A 17,760-nucleotide genomic window follows, 5' to 3' on the forward strand; every position below is an offset into this window, starting at 1 on the left:
TTTGCTTCTAATGGGCACAGTGTGGGCGTGGAGGCCTGGGGATGGAGGGGCAGGCAAAGGAGGGCAATGTAGAGGGAAGAAGAAGTTTGATGTGAGCAAAAGCACAAGTTGAGAAGAAGGTAAGAAAGTTACACATATTCTAGAAGTGAAGTAAAGAGGAGTGAAAACGGAAACAGGCGGTTCATTGGGTCAACTGGGTCTTTGATTAGAGTGAGTTTACAAAACATACCAGTTTGGGGCTTCACAAAGTTCATGGAAGAATGGAATGAAAGGTTATGTACATGCAGACATTGCCAACAACTGTTGGAAATTAAGTTGGTGGGATAGTGGGAGAGGAAAACGGACTGCTCTTTTAATGTTTTCCCTTTGTCCCAAATCTGGATCACAAAATGTATCAAATAAAACATAGACTAAACACCAAAGGGGTAAAAAAAAGAGACACTGCTTTCAAGATACGTGAGCTGACGGCAGTAAATCCATTCCAAATTAACATTTCAAAATTGTGTGATCTGCGTTCTTGTCCACCTACACACCACCCCAAACATCCTGCCATTAATTAGCTAAACAGCCCATCTAGTAAACAAGACTGAGCATTGAGGGGGTTGGAAAAGAGCTGGAGTCAGCCAGTTGATAGTCACAACAAACCAGCCCACTCCCTGGGATACAGAGAAGGCAAACTTGTATTTTATTTTGTCCAAGGAGGAGCGAAGGAATCACCTTAACATAACATTGCCTTTTCCTGTTGTGGTGGTCAGAATCACATCAGCAGGCCAGAAAAGCCATCCCGTTTCTGCGGTAGGCACTCTGTCAACGAAAAAGAAATCTGCAATGAATTATCACATCAAGTCAAACAAGGGAAGAAGGCAAACTTTCCTCCTGTTTGGTAGACTGCTGCTTCAACCTAATAGGGTGCTTAATCTGAACATTTCTGGTGGCAAAACTAGAGTAACCACTCTGTCTATTAAAAAGTCAATGTGGTTAACAAGTGGTTAGTGATTCTATTTTGGGGGAGCAGGAGATATGCAAAATAAGACATCCCATTTTGCTAATTGATTGGGCTTGGTTAGGCCCAAGAGATGTTGTGTTGAATCTGTTTGTCCTTTATAAACATGTGTTCGCTATTCGACATGCTCAGAAATTCACTTCTAAGTATCGTAATAGTCTATAAATTACTGACTCATTATGGCCTTTCCGGACCTAATTTATAGTCTGAGTGAAAAGCTATGGGGACAGACACTAATAGAGATCTTTCCTCTCCCCTAAAATAGGATGATCTCAAAGGAGTTCTGTACATTATAGACATTAGAGTAAACTTGGATCTTACACAATTTTATATACATACATGAACATATGGAGGTCCTTAAGGATGTTGTCATTAAGTGCCATCAAGTAGATTCCAACTCATAGCGACCCTGTACAGGGTTTCTGAGGAACAGTTGGTGGGTTTGAACCACTGACATTTTGGTTTCTAGTTCAGTGCTTACCTTACCATTAAAACCCATTGCCATCAAGTTGATTTCAAATCACAGTGACCCTTTAGGACAGGATAGAACTGACCCATAGGATTTCTAAGGTTGCAATTTCTATAAAAGCAAATCGCTACCTCCTTCTACTGCAGAGTACCTGGTGGGTTTGAACTGCCAGCCTTTTGATTAGCAGTTGAGTGTTTTAGCACTGAGTCACTAGGGTTCCTCAAACATTTCAGTAAAGACAGTAAAACTGGATGCTTTTTTATCCCAAGAGATATATATTCTGCACTTCACAGTTGGAAGACTAGACCACACAGGGCCTCTGTGACTTGCTTGTCCTGAACCTCCTCCCATTGAGACCCAGAGTGAGGCTGACTAAAACCCGGGATTTATCAACAACATTCCCCTTTCTTGGCCATATTTTTTCGTGATTTAAAGTAATAGTAGTCATATTCAAAGACTTCCTCCTAACCTTTAGTTAAATGGAATTTTTCTACAACTGTTTTCAAAAAATGGAGAAAATAATATAGAAATCTTATACTGGGGATTTCTTGTCCCCCGTAAGCTAATAACTCTGGGTTGTTATGGGTCTGATAACTTTACCTTCAACATTCACATTATAGGAAATATAAAATAAACTCCTGTGATCAAGACAATGGTATGAAAAACAGAAATAAAAAAATGCTGGTGAGGGTGTGAAGAAGACTGGGACCCTTGCACACTCCTGGTGGGACTGTACAATGGTAAACCACTGTGGAAAACCGTAAGGTACTGCCTCAGAAAACTGGAAATAGAGATACCGTATGACCCAGCAATCCTTTTACTTGGTATACATCTTCAAGAAATAAGAGTTATGATAGGATAGATATATGTACGCCCATGTTCACTGCAGTACTATTCAAAACAGCAAAAAGATGGAGATAGCCTAAATGCCCATCAATGGAAGAATGGATAAACTTTAAAAAAAATTATGTATACACACAATGGATTACTATGCAATGTTGAAGAATAATGATTAATCTGCAAAACAACTTATAATTCATCAATCGCAAAAAGACAAACATTGTATGAGACCACTGTTGTAAAAGTTTAGCAAAAGGTTTTTGTGCTAAAGTAAACAAACCAAGATGATACTATGGAGGTGCTGAAGAGTCTTAAACCTAAAAAATACAGAATTACATTTATAACTATAGGCACACCTCAGAGATATTGTGGGTTCAGTTCCAGACCACTCCAATACAGCAAATATTGTGATAAAACCAGCCACATATAATATTTGGTTTCACAGCACATATAAAAGTTATGTTTATACTATATTGTACTCTATCAAGTGTACAATAGCATTATGAGAAGTCTGAAATGCTCTGAGAATTACCAAAATGTGATAGAGAGATATGAAGTGAGCACGTGGTATTGGAAATACGGCGCCAACAGACTTGCTTGACACAGAGTTGCCACCTTCCATTTATAAAAACAAACAAACAAAAAACACGAAACCTGCAGAACACAATAAAGTGAAGCTTAGTAAAACGAGGTATGCCTGCATACTAAAAAGGGAATGTGGATGCAGGCTTTATAGTATGACTTCCATCAACATGAAGTGAAACAAAAATAGTTTCTGGACTGCTGCTGTTGTTACGTGCCGTGGAGTTGGTTCCAAATCACAGTGACCCTGGATAGGGATTCTGAGGAGTGACTGGCGGGTTTGAACTGCTGACCTTGTGATTCAAACCAACTTTGTGGTCCGGCGCTTATCCTACAGCGCCATACCAGGACTCCAGTTTCTGGGTCCCCTTCAGTTAAATCATAAAAGTCAATTAAGTTGAAAGGCTTCTCTGCAAACAGCCTGTTTTTCAGAGGATTTGCTATGGTAGTCAGACTCTGGAGCCCTGATGGGAATGCTCCAGAGTGAGTTGTGCTGCTCCACAATTCGGTCCTGAAGTGTGTATCAGGATGAGAAGACAGTGGCACACTCCAAGTCTCATTCCTCAGCATTCTCTCTGCGTGAACTTGTTTCTCCCCATCAGACTTGGTGTGCTCTCAAAGACTTCTGGATTGACGCCAGCCAGCTAACAAGGACTAGAAAATTCCACCTCGACTCTGAAGATTGTGCACTGGAGAACAGTGTTAAATGAGTTCCTCAGAGAGCCACAAATAACTTGCAGGAGTGGATAAAGTGTCTTCCCACAACCACAGACAGAGGAGCCTCAGGCCTTGAAACAGCCCTTGCCATCACCGCTGCCTTAGAGGGGGCTTATGCCAAAGTAATATTTTCAGCTTCTTGACCCTGATATTTTAAGTTTTATAACCGCAGTGACAACCTTTAACATAACATACTATTTAAAACACAGGGACAGTTTACAAGGAGATAAATGGACCTGGGAGTAAAGGTAAATGGTTGAAGTGTGCCCTGCCTGGGAGAGAGGTTTTGGCTTGTGGGGGAAGATGGAGGCTGAGCTTACTTAAGAAATAACCAAGCTTAACCTTCCAAGTGAGGCGTTATGAAATGGTGCTCTCTAGTAACTAAAAGGTCACTTTTCAAAGACTAGTTCTTCTTAGGTGATTTATCTGCAAACAACTATAAGGTTACAGGTTTATCTAATAACATATATTCTAAAGTAGCTAAGGAGAAAATCAAAGTTTAGATCTGCCCTCAATTTTTGGAATGGGCTTTTCCTACACCAATTCTAAAATAATGAAGGAATAAACAAGCATGGGTAATTAGGGAAGAGCAATTTCAGCAAGCCAATCCCCTAGGGTCCTCCACCCTGAGTCACTGCTTTTCCCTTTTGATGTACAAAGGATGTATGCTGTCTCTCTAAGGCAATTAAGGGAACGTCCCCAAATCGGCATCCTTTCTAGAGTCAGCAAGTTGATATGGAGATGGATGAAGACAACTCATCTTTATGCCAACTGTGAACTTCTATTTCTGATGAGAATGTTGAAACTAATTTAAACACTGTTTGGTGTGAGGACCTTTTTGGAAGCCACATTCCCATGAAACATTTTCTGTCAGAACCTGTGAATGATTCCTAGTTCCATATCTTAGTAAAACCCAGCTCTTGACCAGCCAACAGCCAGGACCTCTACCCACTGTTACAGATTGTGAATGAATCAATAACTCAACCAGACTCACCCAGTTAGCTGCCTACACAGCTATAGACCACCTAAGCTTTCATTTGGATTTAATAAAGTTCTGTTCTTGACTATTAGTTGCTCCTAGCATGAATCTGTTGAAAAAAATCCAGGCATTTTGAGCCGAGGTTCAAAGTTAGCAGCAGACATGATTGGTATCTTTTTAAAGGACTAATAATAGTGTTGATTTTGTCTCATGACCTTTGGACATGCTGTCTGGAGAGACTGGTCTCTGGAGAAGGACACCATGTTTGGCAAAATGGATGGTCAATGAAAAAGAAGACCTCCAATCAGATGGATTGACACAGTGGCTCAAATTAATAGGCTCAAATGCAACAACAAAACAACAATTGTGAGGATGGGTCATGTTCTGTTGTGCATAGGGTCGCTATGAGTTGGAGCCGACTCAAAGGCATCTAGCAAGAACCCAGTTTCTTTTTAAAGTAAGGATTGAGCAAGTTCTTCATTTTTGACATTCATTCAGTCATTCAACTCCAAAATACGATTTCTCATCAGGATGTCAGTCTATCTAGATAAATATTTTCTCCCACCTACACTACACACTGGTGGGGAAACTGATTAATAAACATGCAGTTTTAAATAATTTAGTTTTTGCTTATCTGCTTCAGGATAAGCTAGAGAAAACATTACCATCTCAAACTGTCTTACTTTTACTTTCTAAGGATCATCATCAAGTGGTATATTTTAAGGCACACAAACAAATATTAAAGGGCAAAAGATAAATGTTAACATAAAGCAAAAGGCGTCCCGGGCACACAATGAATTACAAGCTAAGTTGCTAACCACAAGGTCAGCAGTTCGAATCTATCAGCTGTTCCACAGGAAAAAGAAGAAGCTTTCTACTCCCGTAAAGATTTACAGCCTCGGAAATCCTATACAGGGTCGCTGTGAGTTGGAACCAACACCACAGCACACAACTATACCGCCACATAAAGCAAAAGAAGATAAATACGCTACAAAACAGACTTTGTGTTTGTGCTTTATCTATGCCATCTGCCACTGCTACCTTTCCTGATGCTTTTCGGCATTGTCACACTTCAAATAAAATAACATCAGGTTATTTCACTGTAGCAGGCCCCAACTTCACTTACAGATTTTTCATTTTTTCCCCAAAGCCTACAGGGAAGAATATTGGGGTCTCCTGTATTGTCTGAATTCTTATAAGTTTGCTTACTTTGATTTTAGCAAATCTTTGAGCTCTTCTCCTGGGTAGGCCACTGCATGTGTGGTGATACATGGTTGGTGGTACAAAGGACACCAAGATGAGGTCCAGCCCCTGCTCTCACTAAGGCCCCAGGTTAGCACGGATGCTTGAACTACTGCAAGTAATGGACACTGAGGTGATTTTCAAGCATGCAAGAGGGAGAAAAGAAAACAGCCGTTTTTGCTTTTAATCACAATATTTAATTTCAAATAACATTTTAAAGGGGCATGAGATGTGTATACTTCTCAAAGCAGGGAGGGACAAAGATCAAAAAATGCTGAGAAACATGGTTTTATGGTTTATGAAGTACTTTCATGTCTAGATCTAATTTGAGCCTTACCACAACTAGTAAAAAGCCCTTACTATCCTCCTTTTTAAAGTGACATGACCAGGGAAGAGTAGATGTTGGATTCGAAAGCTAGGTCCCGTATTCTTTTCATTATACATTATTGTCTTAATGTTAAACAACACAAAACAAACAAAAAGCCCCTGAAATCTGGCATAATTTATTCTGCCCATATTTTTATAGACACACATATTCTCCCAGTTCTAACAAACTCAATTCTTATTAAACATCACTTAAAGGGCAAATGAAATTTTCATTTCAGATTTAAACCAGGCTTTAGAGTGCAGAGATGGATCTTGAATGAAAATCCTCTTCGCTTTGGAGGCAATCTTAACTAGCGCTTATTCTCCAAACTAGCTATAAAAAACAGCATGCATACAGAAGACGGCATTGAAATGCCCTGGAGAGCTTTAGCAAATACAGCTACCCCAAGCCCCACTCCTTTGGAGTCACTTGCTTTGGGATCTTTTCTAAGCACTCCAGGTGACTAGGATGCACAGTGAGAGATCAGTACCATGGCAGAGTCCTCAGTGTATCACTAATAAGTAAACCAAACCCACGGCCATCAAGTCGACTATAAATCTAAAAAGACTATAAATCTTTATGATAGCTGATAAACTCATTTTTTTCCCCAAGGAAAGAGGCTGGTTGAGACTTAACTGCCGATCTTGCAGTTCATAATCTAATGCCTAACCCACCAGAGTGGTTTATACAATTAATTTTGTTGTTGTCGTTAAGTGCCGTTGAGTCAGTTCTGACTCATAGTGCCCCTGTATAGGGTTTGTGAGGAGTGGCTCTTGGGTTTGAACCATCAAACTTGTGGCTAGCAGTTCAGTCCTTAACCAATAACAGCACACCAGGACTCCTATACCATTAATGCTGTTGTTATATGCTGTCAAGTTGGTTCCAACTCATAGTGACCCTGTGTAGGGTTTCCAAAGAGCTGCTGATGAGTTTTGAATTGCCAACTTTGCGGTTTAAACTGACCTTGAGGTCTAAGTGCTTATCCTACCGTGCCAAACCAGGACTGTGTTGTTAAGTGACACTGAGTCCGTTCCAACCCATAGCAACCCCGTATAGGGTTTCTAAGGAGCAGGTGATGAACTTGAACCACCGACCTTGTGGTTCAAACCAACTTTGCAGTCCAACACATTAGCCCACAGTGCCACACCAGGAATAGGATCCCAAAAAGGTTTTGTAAATAAATAAAGCCTTCCAGAATCTGTCATGATTATTCAGTAAGCGATATTTCTGAATGGAAATCGGGATACTGTCATTTAACACATTTAATACAGAAGAGATAGAAATTAAAGTTTTCAGGCCAGGCCTTTTACCCACACAGTAGATGGGATACCTGGCTTTCTCACACTTCTCACTTGTGGGCCATCTTTAGCATAGTTCCCAGATGCTGGGATGCCACTATTACATAACACAGTCCACTGGACTGCCAAACCATGTTTATTGCCACAACAAGAATAAGAACTAGGAAACCAAGCCTCTTAAATCAAGCTACACAACCTCTTTTGGTAACATTTAAAATCAAGCAACAATCGAACTTTGGAACGGGAAAGGATCTTTGCAAATTCTTCTATTATTAATTTAATACGTGAAAAACAAACAAACAAAAAAACAATACCCAGAGAGAACAACCCGTCCAGGATCATGTGATGAGAACCCAAGATTCTACTTCAGTCTAGGACTCTGCTGGATAATTCTGATTCTGCCCAAAGCTAAGTGTTTAGCTTCTTTGACCTTAACAGGGAAAACAGATGCTCAAAAAGAAACTGTTTTTCCAGATCAAGAGCCCTTGGGAGCAAAAGGAAAGTGAAGGGACTTGGGGGCAGGGGAAACTTATGATATCCAAAACAGTACAGCTGAACAGTTAGACCAAGTCAGGCTATTACAAACTTTTAGTTCTACTTCTTACTCTTCTGCCATATGTTTAGCTCACCCTTGGACAATCACTGAATTTCCCTCAGTGCTTATAATAATCAATTGGGAAAACGGCTAAAATACCAAAATAAGAGAAACAGGGCTGAAAGGTTCTGTGGCATCTTTAGGACCTTCAAGGGGTGATGCGACCATGTATTTCTATTGATGTCTTACTAAGGCTATGTTCAGAGTGTGCCTGCATGTGTTTGGAGTTTGTCTATGCGGGTTAAATCCAGTAGTAAAAAGGACAATATAAAGGTTTGGAATATACACCATCCTCTCCCAAACTGTTGCTATCTCCCCATTCACTAAGCAGAAGGTAGGTTCTGTGTCATGGATGATTTGCAAGCCAACGGAGCCACCCTGCTTACCAAGGACCGGGTGGTTGCCCAAATACTCTTCTGCACTCCACAGGTTGACAAGGCCACAGAGGGTAGAGATTCCATAGTCACCAGTTTGGCTTTGCTGGGAGGACGAGGCAGGGAGCTATGGAGTAACGCGCCACATAATGTCTGTTTGGGCAACGTCTGACCACATATACATCCGTGGTTCCACAGGTTATATAATGCAGTTCAGAAATCCTGATTGGAGAATGGGATGTAGTGAGCACAACTTCCTACACACAATATGTGTATGTCATGCTGTCAGATGAACATATATGACCTAGAATACATATGTTTTGACAGTCATAACACATAAACACCCATGCTACTGGCTTATGTACATACCACACTTTGTATCTAAAAGGCTTACTGTATAACAGTATGCGCTTTGGCTGATTACGCAGCAGCATTCAACCTCCCATATCATGTGTCTCTTGAATGCTCTATTGTTACCTCCATGTTTAATTTTCTTTCTAAAATATTACCATGAAGGGCATCAAGTCTCTCAAACTCAGCCAACCCAGCACTAGTGACAGCAGCAGCCAGAGGCAAAGGAGAGGTACTAATTTGGAAGCGACACAAAAGGTTAATAAACAACAAAGGTGAAAAGTCAGTGAATACTGTGGCTCATGATTTAGACATGCCATACTCCACAATGATTCTCAGAAATGTGGATAAAATTCTCCCTGTTTAAGGCTCGGCTCCACTGAAAGCTATGAGGCTAACAAAAATGAGAGAGGAACCTGTATTAGCTATGAGGACATTGCTAGTGATGTGGACTGAGGACCGCAAGCAAGAGGCGTTTCTGATATGCTAAAGGAAAAGGCAGGAGGACCCGACTATGATATGGTGACTGCAGAACATCCAAATCACACAATGTCTTACTGCACAGAATGTATCATGGACATTAAGCAACACACGCCTATACGATCAACAGACTTTCAGTAACCTGTACTTATGAAGTTAACCTAATACGACTGGCTTACTGGTATACTCAGCTGAGCTGGGGGTAAGAAGGTAGGTACATTTCTGAATTTCATGTACAAGTGCTCAGCTACTAACTGACAGGTGGGTGGCTCAACTCTACCCAGAGGTATCTCAGAAGAAAGGTCCAGAAGATTATGAGCACTGAAAATCCTACGAAGAGCTTTACTCTGTCACACACAGGGTTGTTTGTTACAAGTTGGAATTTACTCCAGGGCAACTGGTATCTGCTCTGCCAAGCTTTACCAAACTGGTAAAGCAAAAATCGGTTGTGCTTGTAACTGACCTTTTTCTGCTTCTCATCAGGCAGCAAAACTGGAAACCACAACAAACTGTATCAAATGCCACTGCCTATATAGCTCTGGTAGCGTAGTGGTTACGAATCGGGCTGCGAACCTTAAGGTCAGTGGTTCTCAACTACCAGCCGCTCCGCGGGAGAAAGATGAGGCTTTCTACTCCCGTAAAGATTTACACCCTCGGAAACCCTGTACAGGGTCGCTATGGGTCGGAACCGACTCGATGGCACTTAACAACAACAACATATATATATATACACCTGAAGTCAGCTCTGCCCTCTGTGGATTTTAAGACCAAGTCCTTTCCTGGCCCCTCCATCTGCCTGAGGAAGTGACATGTTCTGTGTGACATATTGTTTTGCTTTAATACTACAAATCTATGAAGCTTTGGAGCTTCATATCAAAGCTATGCGATAGCTCTTTAAAAGATAAAATATGCCCCCCCCCTCCTTTTTTGCTGCCCTGTGTCTGCGTGTGGGCAAGAGATTTAATTACAATGAATGAAGCTGAATGGTGGTCTAAGATTCTTAAAATCAAAGTGGGAATCATGGCTGACTTTCATTAGCAAACAAAGATACAAATAGGCACATCTTGTTTGTACCATTGCCATGTGACTCTGCTGTTGATAATTTCATTCTAACTCTGATATTTCAGAGACTCTAAATTGAACCATATGATATATAGCTCTCTAACATGCAAAACTCTTCATTAAACATTTTCCTTTTGGTGTACTTTCCCAGTGTTATAAATACCCTGTGAGCGTACCCAGGGCAGTCTGTCAAACAGCAAAGCCTTTATTTAAAACAGTAGAGGTAGCCCTTCCTTTAAATAAGAGGTCTTCTCTGGCTGGCAAAATGAGGGAAAAAAATGTCGCATTAACTCCCATTCTATTCCAAGTAACCTGGTGCTCATAAATCTTGAGGAACGTGTCATTTTATACATGCTCTACTCGAACTCTCTGTCAGATTCTATTTTATTAAAGAATAACAAGGCTGGCTTTTATAAATTCATGGGCTATTACTGAGTTGCTGAAGCATTCTGAATACAAGAGTCCCTAAATTAGTCATTAAAGATGAGCTTTTCTAATTGCCCAAACCATTTCAATCAAATCGTAAGAGAGATGCATTTGTTGTCGTTATTGAGTAAAATAATTACGTGGTTAATGCAAACACTGCTGCATTTTTTGGAGAAAGAGGTGTTTTTGTGTGTGACTATCTTTAGCAATTTTATATGAGACTGAAAGGGTACTGTTTCTATGTATAAATTATTATTTTCATAAATAAAACAAAACAACAAAAACCCACTTCTGTAAGTTGATTCTGATTCATATCGACCCTGCAGGATAGAGCAGAACGTCTTCATAAGGTTTCCGAGACTGCAATCATTACTGAAGCAGACAGTTTCATCTTTCTCCTATAGATTCGAACCACTGACCTTCAAGTTAGCAGTGTAACAAGCAGCCCAATATTGTGCCACGAGAGCTACTTTTTCCATGAATGTTGTTGCTGTTGTTCAGTGCCATCGAGTTGGTTCTGACTTATAGAGACTCTGTAAGGGGTTCCGAGGAAGAGCTGGTAGGTTTGAACCACTGACCTAGAATTAAATACACCGTAGGTGTGGCACTATAGGATAAGCACTGGACTGCAAATCACAAGGTCAGCAGTTCAAATCCACCAGTGAGTGGCTCCTTGGAAACCTTATACAGTCAGAACAGACTAGAAGGCACTTGGTAACAGTGACTAATAATTTTATGCCAATAATGTTAAGCTTTGCTTCGTCTACTTTATATTATAAACAATAAAAACACAGATGTCTGAAATTATTCAAAGTTGCAAACACAAAACCATACCTATTGACATTGAGCTTTCCCACTGTCTCTTCACACAGATATAGTCAATTTTATTTCTGTGTATTCCATCTAGTGAGGTTCATGTCTTTTAAGTTGTTTCCAAGAAGTATTTGCAATGAGTAAGTCATTGATCTTGTAAAATCTCCAGTATCATTTCTATGATCAAGGACACATTTCCCAACTACTTATCCTTCCTTTTTGTTTCCAACCTTCACATTTCAATCACTAGTAATTATCAATATATCTTGATTGCAAATTTGATCAATTTCAGACTGAAGAAATTGGCAGAATTCTTCAATTTCATCAATGTTGACTTTAGTGGCTGGTGTATAAATTTGAGTAATAGAGGTATTAACTGGTCTTCTTTGTAGGCATATGTATATTATTCTATCACAGACAGCATTATACTTCAAGACAGCATTGTTCTTAGTAAACCATATCATTTTCAGATTCAAAATGGCCAATACCCATCCATTTCAGCTCATCATGCCTAAGATATCAATCTTTATACGTTCCATTTCACTTAGACAGCTTCCAGTTCCCCTAGCTTCCTATTTCAGACACTGCATGTTCTGATCATTGATGAGTATTTGTAGCTGTTTCTCCTCGGTTTGAGTTGTGCCTCATCATCAACTGAAGGTCCTGAAAGCTTGACTCCATTTGCGTCGTTATGGTCAACTCTACTTTGAGGAGACATCTCTTCCCCAGTGGTATTTTGAGTGCCTTCCAACCTGAGGGGTTTATGGTCCGGCACAGTATTTGACAATTAAGGTGCTAGTCATGTTTTCATCTTCTGGCACTATATCTACAGTGTTCCTCTGCTAACTATATCTACAGTGTTCCTCTGCTATTTGTAAGGCTTTCTGTGGCTAAACATTCTGAAGTAGTCTGCCTCTCCTTCCTAGTCTGTCTTAGTCTGGAAGCTCAATTGAAACCTGTTCACTATGGATGACCCTGCTGGTATTTAAAATACCAGTGGTATAGCTTTCAGAATCACAGCAACATGGAAGCCACCACAGTACAACAAATTGACAAGAAGGCAGGAATGCTGCCGTTTTATTTGTCCTGACTATCCAGAGTGTGGAGTCCTGGTATGGTGCTGCAGGATAAGCATTGGTCTGTGAACCACTAAGTCAGCAGTTCAAACTCAGCAGCTGCTCCTTGGAAACCCTACACAGGGTCGCTATGAGACGGAACCTACTTGATGGCACTTAACAACAATCCAGAGTGTAGCCCAGTGTCCTGCAAAAAGTTGTTGTTATTATGTGCTGTGGAGTCGGTTCTGACTCATAGTGACCTTGTACAGGGTTCCCAAGGCTATAAAAATCTTTAAGGGAGCAGAAAGCCTCATCTTTCTACCACAGAACAGCTGGTAGTTTCGAACTGCTGACCTTAAGGTTCACCGCCTGATTTGTAACCACTATGCTACCAGAGTTCCTTATAAGCTTCTTATAAGATGGTTATTTATTGGGCAAATAAGTAGGTGCTCAATAAATAACCATCTAATGAATGAATGGATGTGACAAAAGGGTAGCTTGGCTGGATAAAAATGAGAAATGCTAACATGTGTTTACCATGAACATGAGGCTGGTATATTTCCAGCTTCTGAAAATTGGACTTAGACCACATATCTATTCAACTAGAAAGATAACCATCAGCAGTCATTGTTATAGAAACTAAATTAGAGTGCTCTTGAAAACCCAACCATAACAATGATGTGAAGCAAACACTCCAATATTAGATCTGAGCTCCCATTGGGATCATTTCTGGACTTCTTACTGATTATCTGCCGGGAGTGAAAATGTTTGTATCCATCTTGCCAACTCCCTTGTTTGCCAGAAAAGGAGTATCCAAGTCATCTAAAACAACAGTTTTTTGTTGAGTTTAAATGTTTTTAATTCAAACACTCTATTATTGGAAAGTATAAAAGAGTATGTGTAAGATAATTTTTTTTTTTGAAATTCTAGTTTTGTGGTAATTTCATTCAATTGTATTTTCAAGGTCTCAGATAATAATAATACAAGATAAAAAGGAAAAAAAAATACTGCTTGAATATCTTTTTTCACATGGAAACAAAATCATACCACAGGTAATAAAAGCAGGGGTAGTAACAGCTATTATCCAGTGACCTAAACACCAATTTGGGATAATAAATTAATTATAATAAAGGTTCTTAAGACTGCTTTGAAAATATAACACCAAAAAAAAAACATGACATAAAACAATCAGAGGAGATAAGTTAATATTAACCACACCCAGCAGCCACCTGTGACATGATATTTCTGTTTGAAACTATTCTCCTTAATTCACACATTCATTCAACAAACATAGAACACAAGGCACTGTAGACACAGCAGTGATCAAGACAGTTGGGGTTAATGCCAACTCCATGGTGAATAGACTGATGGGTGAGACTGAAATTGAATGAGAAGTGACAAAGATAAATCACAAAATAAAAACTGGTATAATGGGACCACATAAAAAAGCAGTAGAGGTAGGGGCCTTCTTGAAGGAAGTGAACACTAAGCTGAGACCTGAGTAGGGGGTGGAAGGGGGCAGATGGGGAGACAGAAAAGTATTCTAGGCATGACTCAGAGGAGACAGAGTTTGCCTGTCACCAAACATTACAGCTAAGATTCCACCTCAGACTATCTACTACTAAAAGGTTTATCAAAATTCAAGTAAGAAATAAATATTCAAGTCATATAAGCATTCAAGCACTTCTTTTGAATCATTTCTTTCGAAGCTGATATTAACTCTTTATGGGAGAGAATGAAGGAGTAAGTAATGTCTCATAAGACTGAGTCTCCCATGTCTGTGTACTTCTTGACCGCAGTTAGGTGTTCTTTGAAGCGCTATGAACATATTTTGGAATTGACAAGATATTCACAATCTGTCTAGGCCATTGAAAATTTACCTCCTAATATCACAAATGTTGTGCTGGACCACAATGTCGGTTTGAACCACAAGGTTGGTGGTTTAAACTCACCAGTCACCCCTTAGGAACCCTATATATAGGGTCACTATGAGTGGCAACTGACTCAATGGCACTTAACAACAACAACAACAACAGTATCACAAATGGAATTCTGGTGTGGCACTGTAGAATAAGCACTGGACTTCTAACAACAGGTCAGTGGTTCAAACTCACCAGCCACTCTTTGGAAACCCTACACAGGGTTGCTATGAGCAGAAAATGATTACATGGCATATAACAAGAATAATATCATAAATGACCAAAGCGTCTCTTCAGGTGTCAAAGAAACTTGAAGAGAGGTTTAATCATGAGTCTGAATCAACTCAAGAACACTTAACAACAACAACAAATGTATATATATATGGAGCTCTGGTAGCGTAGTGGTTACGAATCGGGCTGCGAACCTTAAGGTCAGCGGTTCGAAACTACCAGCTGCTCCGCGGAAGAAAGATCAGGCTCTCTACTCCCGTAAAGAATTACACCCTCGGAAACCCTGTACAGGGTCGCTATGGGTCGAAACCGACTCAACGGCACTTAACAACAGCAACAACATATATATATATATAATGTGATAGTTGTTGTGTTGCTAAGGGTTGTTGAGTTGGTTCCGATTCATAGTGACCTTGTCTAAGGTATTCAAAAATCTGTTTGAACCCTGTAGTTCAAACCAACCTTGCAGTCCAGTGCATTGTCTGCAGTGCCACCCCAGGTCTCCATACACATACACAAGTACATATAATGATAACTTTTTATTGTGAATCATGTTAAGGTTTACAGAGCAAATCAGTTTTCCATCTGACAACTCATATCCATTTTGTTTCATGTCATTGATTGTAATCCCCACAATATATTATCACATCCTACTTCCTCCCTGTGTTTTCTGTTTCTATTTCTCCTTCTTTCCTAGCCCTCCCTGCCTTTTGAACTTTGCCCTTGGTCAAATGTTGCCTTTTGATCTCAAATAATTGATTATTCTGAAGGTGTATGTACCTACCTGGTGTTTATGTTCAAGTTGTAGATTTCTTTATTTGGCTGAAACTTGAGCCATAGGGGTGAGTTCATGTCTAGACCTGAAGGGTGATTAAGCATCAGAATCTTGGGGTTTTCACCAGTCTTTATCTGACCAGTAAACCTGATCTTTTATTATTTTGAGTTTTGTTTCACATTTTTCACCCACTCTATCCAGGACCCTCTTTTTGTGATCCCTTTCAGTAGTAGCTAGGTTCCATGTAGACAAGGAAAGATACATTATTAATTTAGTAGTGATATTACTCATTTCAGTGATTATTACTCTGTTTAATCCTAACAGGTGTCCAAGTAACCAGGGTACTGCAATCAGCCCCCTCATGCTATTGCCAACGCCTACTTTTTACTGGTCATATTGTCTCTTAAAAACATTGAGAACGTTTAGGGTTAGCACATCAAAAAGAAATGTTCTTAGCTTCATGTTTAATAGAGATTATTACTATTAAAAATACTTTGTATGGTTAGTCATTAAACAAATTAAATTAAAAAAAAAAAAAAGATTTTTAGAAGGCCTATGAAAAACTCAGTACCTGTTATAAAGAATTAAAAAGTCAGTGAGATTCTTGTTCCAAACTACTTGTCTTGAGACCAAAGGCATCCTTACAAAAGAATGCGGCTGTTATATTTCAATGACTCTTACCTTGGTTTCTGGAGGAAGGGCTGACAGAACTTGATTTTTATGTATTCTATTCATGTAGTATTCAAATGAAACATATGCAGGCATTCTACAAAGTATAGCCTCAGGATACATAATCTCTATACTCAAACAAATTCAATGAATCATTTCAGGAAGGTTTTAGGACAGGGGGAGGGAAGTTATTTTGCAAATGGACCTTGCTCTGCTTCTCCACTCCATTTGGTGATGGTAGTGACTGGGCAGGCTGGTCCCACCAATCTCAGGGCCAACTCCCCTCCTCACCTCGACTGCCCGGTGCACGCAGCCTGCCTCCTGTTCGCCACAGTAGTGGGAGCTGAGAAGAGGTAAGCTGATGCACTTGTAACTGCCAGGAGAAAAAGATGCAAGGAAAAAGCTAAAGAAATATAGGATTTCAATCAGTCTGAAATTTGTAGAAGTGGTTTTGGTCTCCATATAGTAAAAATATTTATCCAAGAAACTCCTACTCGGGTGTGAACATCCTACTTCTAGTAGGATTTTGTTTGGCAAAGGGCTGTGAAAAAGTGGAAGCTAATACAGAACATGTCTATAAACAAATTTATTTAGCTAGTGCAGATTGACACATTCACTAGAGGATTTCAGCAATTACATGTGTAAAACTATTTCCTACAGTGGTTTCCTTTTGTGATTTCACTAATTTATTCAATCTCGGCCATTTTCATGCATTGACTGTTTTAAGCCATTTAGCCACCCAAGCTGAAATGAACACATAGAGACTATACCTTCTTTCCAGTTCTTCGGGTAAACAGAATTAGATGGTAATATTAAGGAGTCAAACTTCTAGTGGAAGGCAGTCAAGTAAGATTGAAATACCTTACATCATGACGCGGTAATGTAACTTCAGAGAAGAGGAATGGGGAGTTTGGCTATGATAAGGAACATTAAGTTACTCAGTAAACACAAAGCCCTTTAAACTGAAAGGGGTTTGTATTCAGAATGTAGTTTTAATTATAATTGTAACAACATATAATCAAATCATATGCTTAGAGAATTTTCAACTCTAACAAATGCATGCTCATTGAAATGTACATTCTCAACTCCAGAATCACCTTGATTACACAGTCCTCTAAAATACATTTTTTAATTGGGATATGCTAATACTATTATTTGGAGTCCTGGTGTGGCGTTGTGGGTTAATGTGCCAGAATGCAAAGCCGTTTGAACTGCAAGGTCAGCGGTTCAAGCTCACCAGCTGCTCCTTGGAATCCCTAAACAGGGTCGCTATAGGTCAAAACCGACTAGACAGCACTTCACAACAACAACAACCACACTGTCCTTTATATTAATAACTTTTAAATACTTTATAGAATGTATTTTAGTAATTTTAAAATATTTATTTTATTTTGTTATTATTATATTGTTGTTTTGTTTTTTGTACAGTTTTTATTGTGAATTGAGTGAAAGTTTACAGGGCAGATCATAAGTTTTATATATTCAACAAATCATACACCTTGTTACATTA

The 17,760-nt window shown here is 39.5% G+C and overlaps 1 protein-coding gene across 1 annotated transcript in view; it reads right to left on the reverse strand.

The window, feature by feature from the left end:
- Positions 1-678: 678 nt before the first annotated feature.
- The window catches only part of SUPT3H (suppressor of Ty 3 homolog (S. cerevisiae)), a 597,109-nt gene continuing 580,027 nt past the window's right edge, over positions 679-17,760 (reverse strand). Inside the window, exon 11 of the mRNA XM_006860525.1 lies at positions 679-804. Within this exon, the coding sequence (XP_006860587.1) occupies positions 763-804 (42 nt within the window). The 3' untranslated portion in view covers positions 679-762. The remainder of the gene's footprint in view (positions 805-17,760) is intronic.

The sequence above is a fragment of the Chrysochloris asiatica genome, unplaced genomic scaffold (assembly GCF_000296735.1).
Source record: "Chrysochloris asiatica unplaced genomic scaffold, ChrAsi1.0 scaffold00038, whole genome shotgun sequence".
Lineage (NCBI taxonomy): Eukaryota > Metazoa > Chordata > Mammalia > Afrosoricida > Chrysochloridae > Chrysochloris > Chrysochloris asiatica.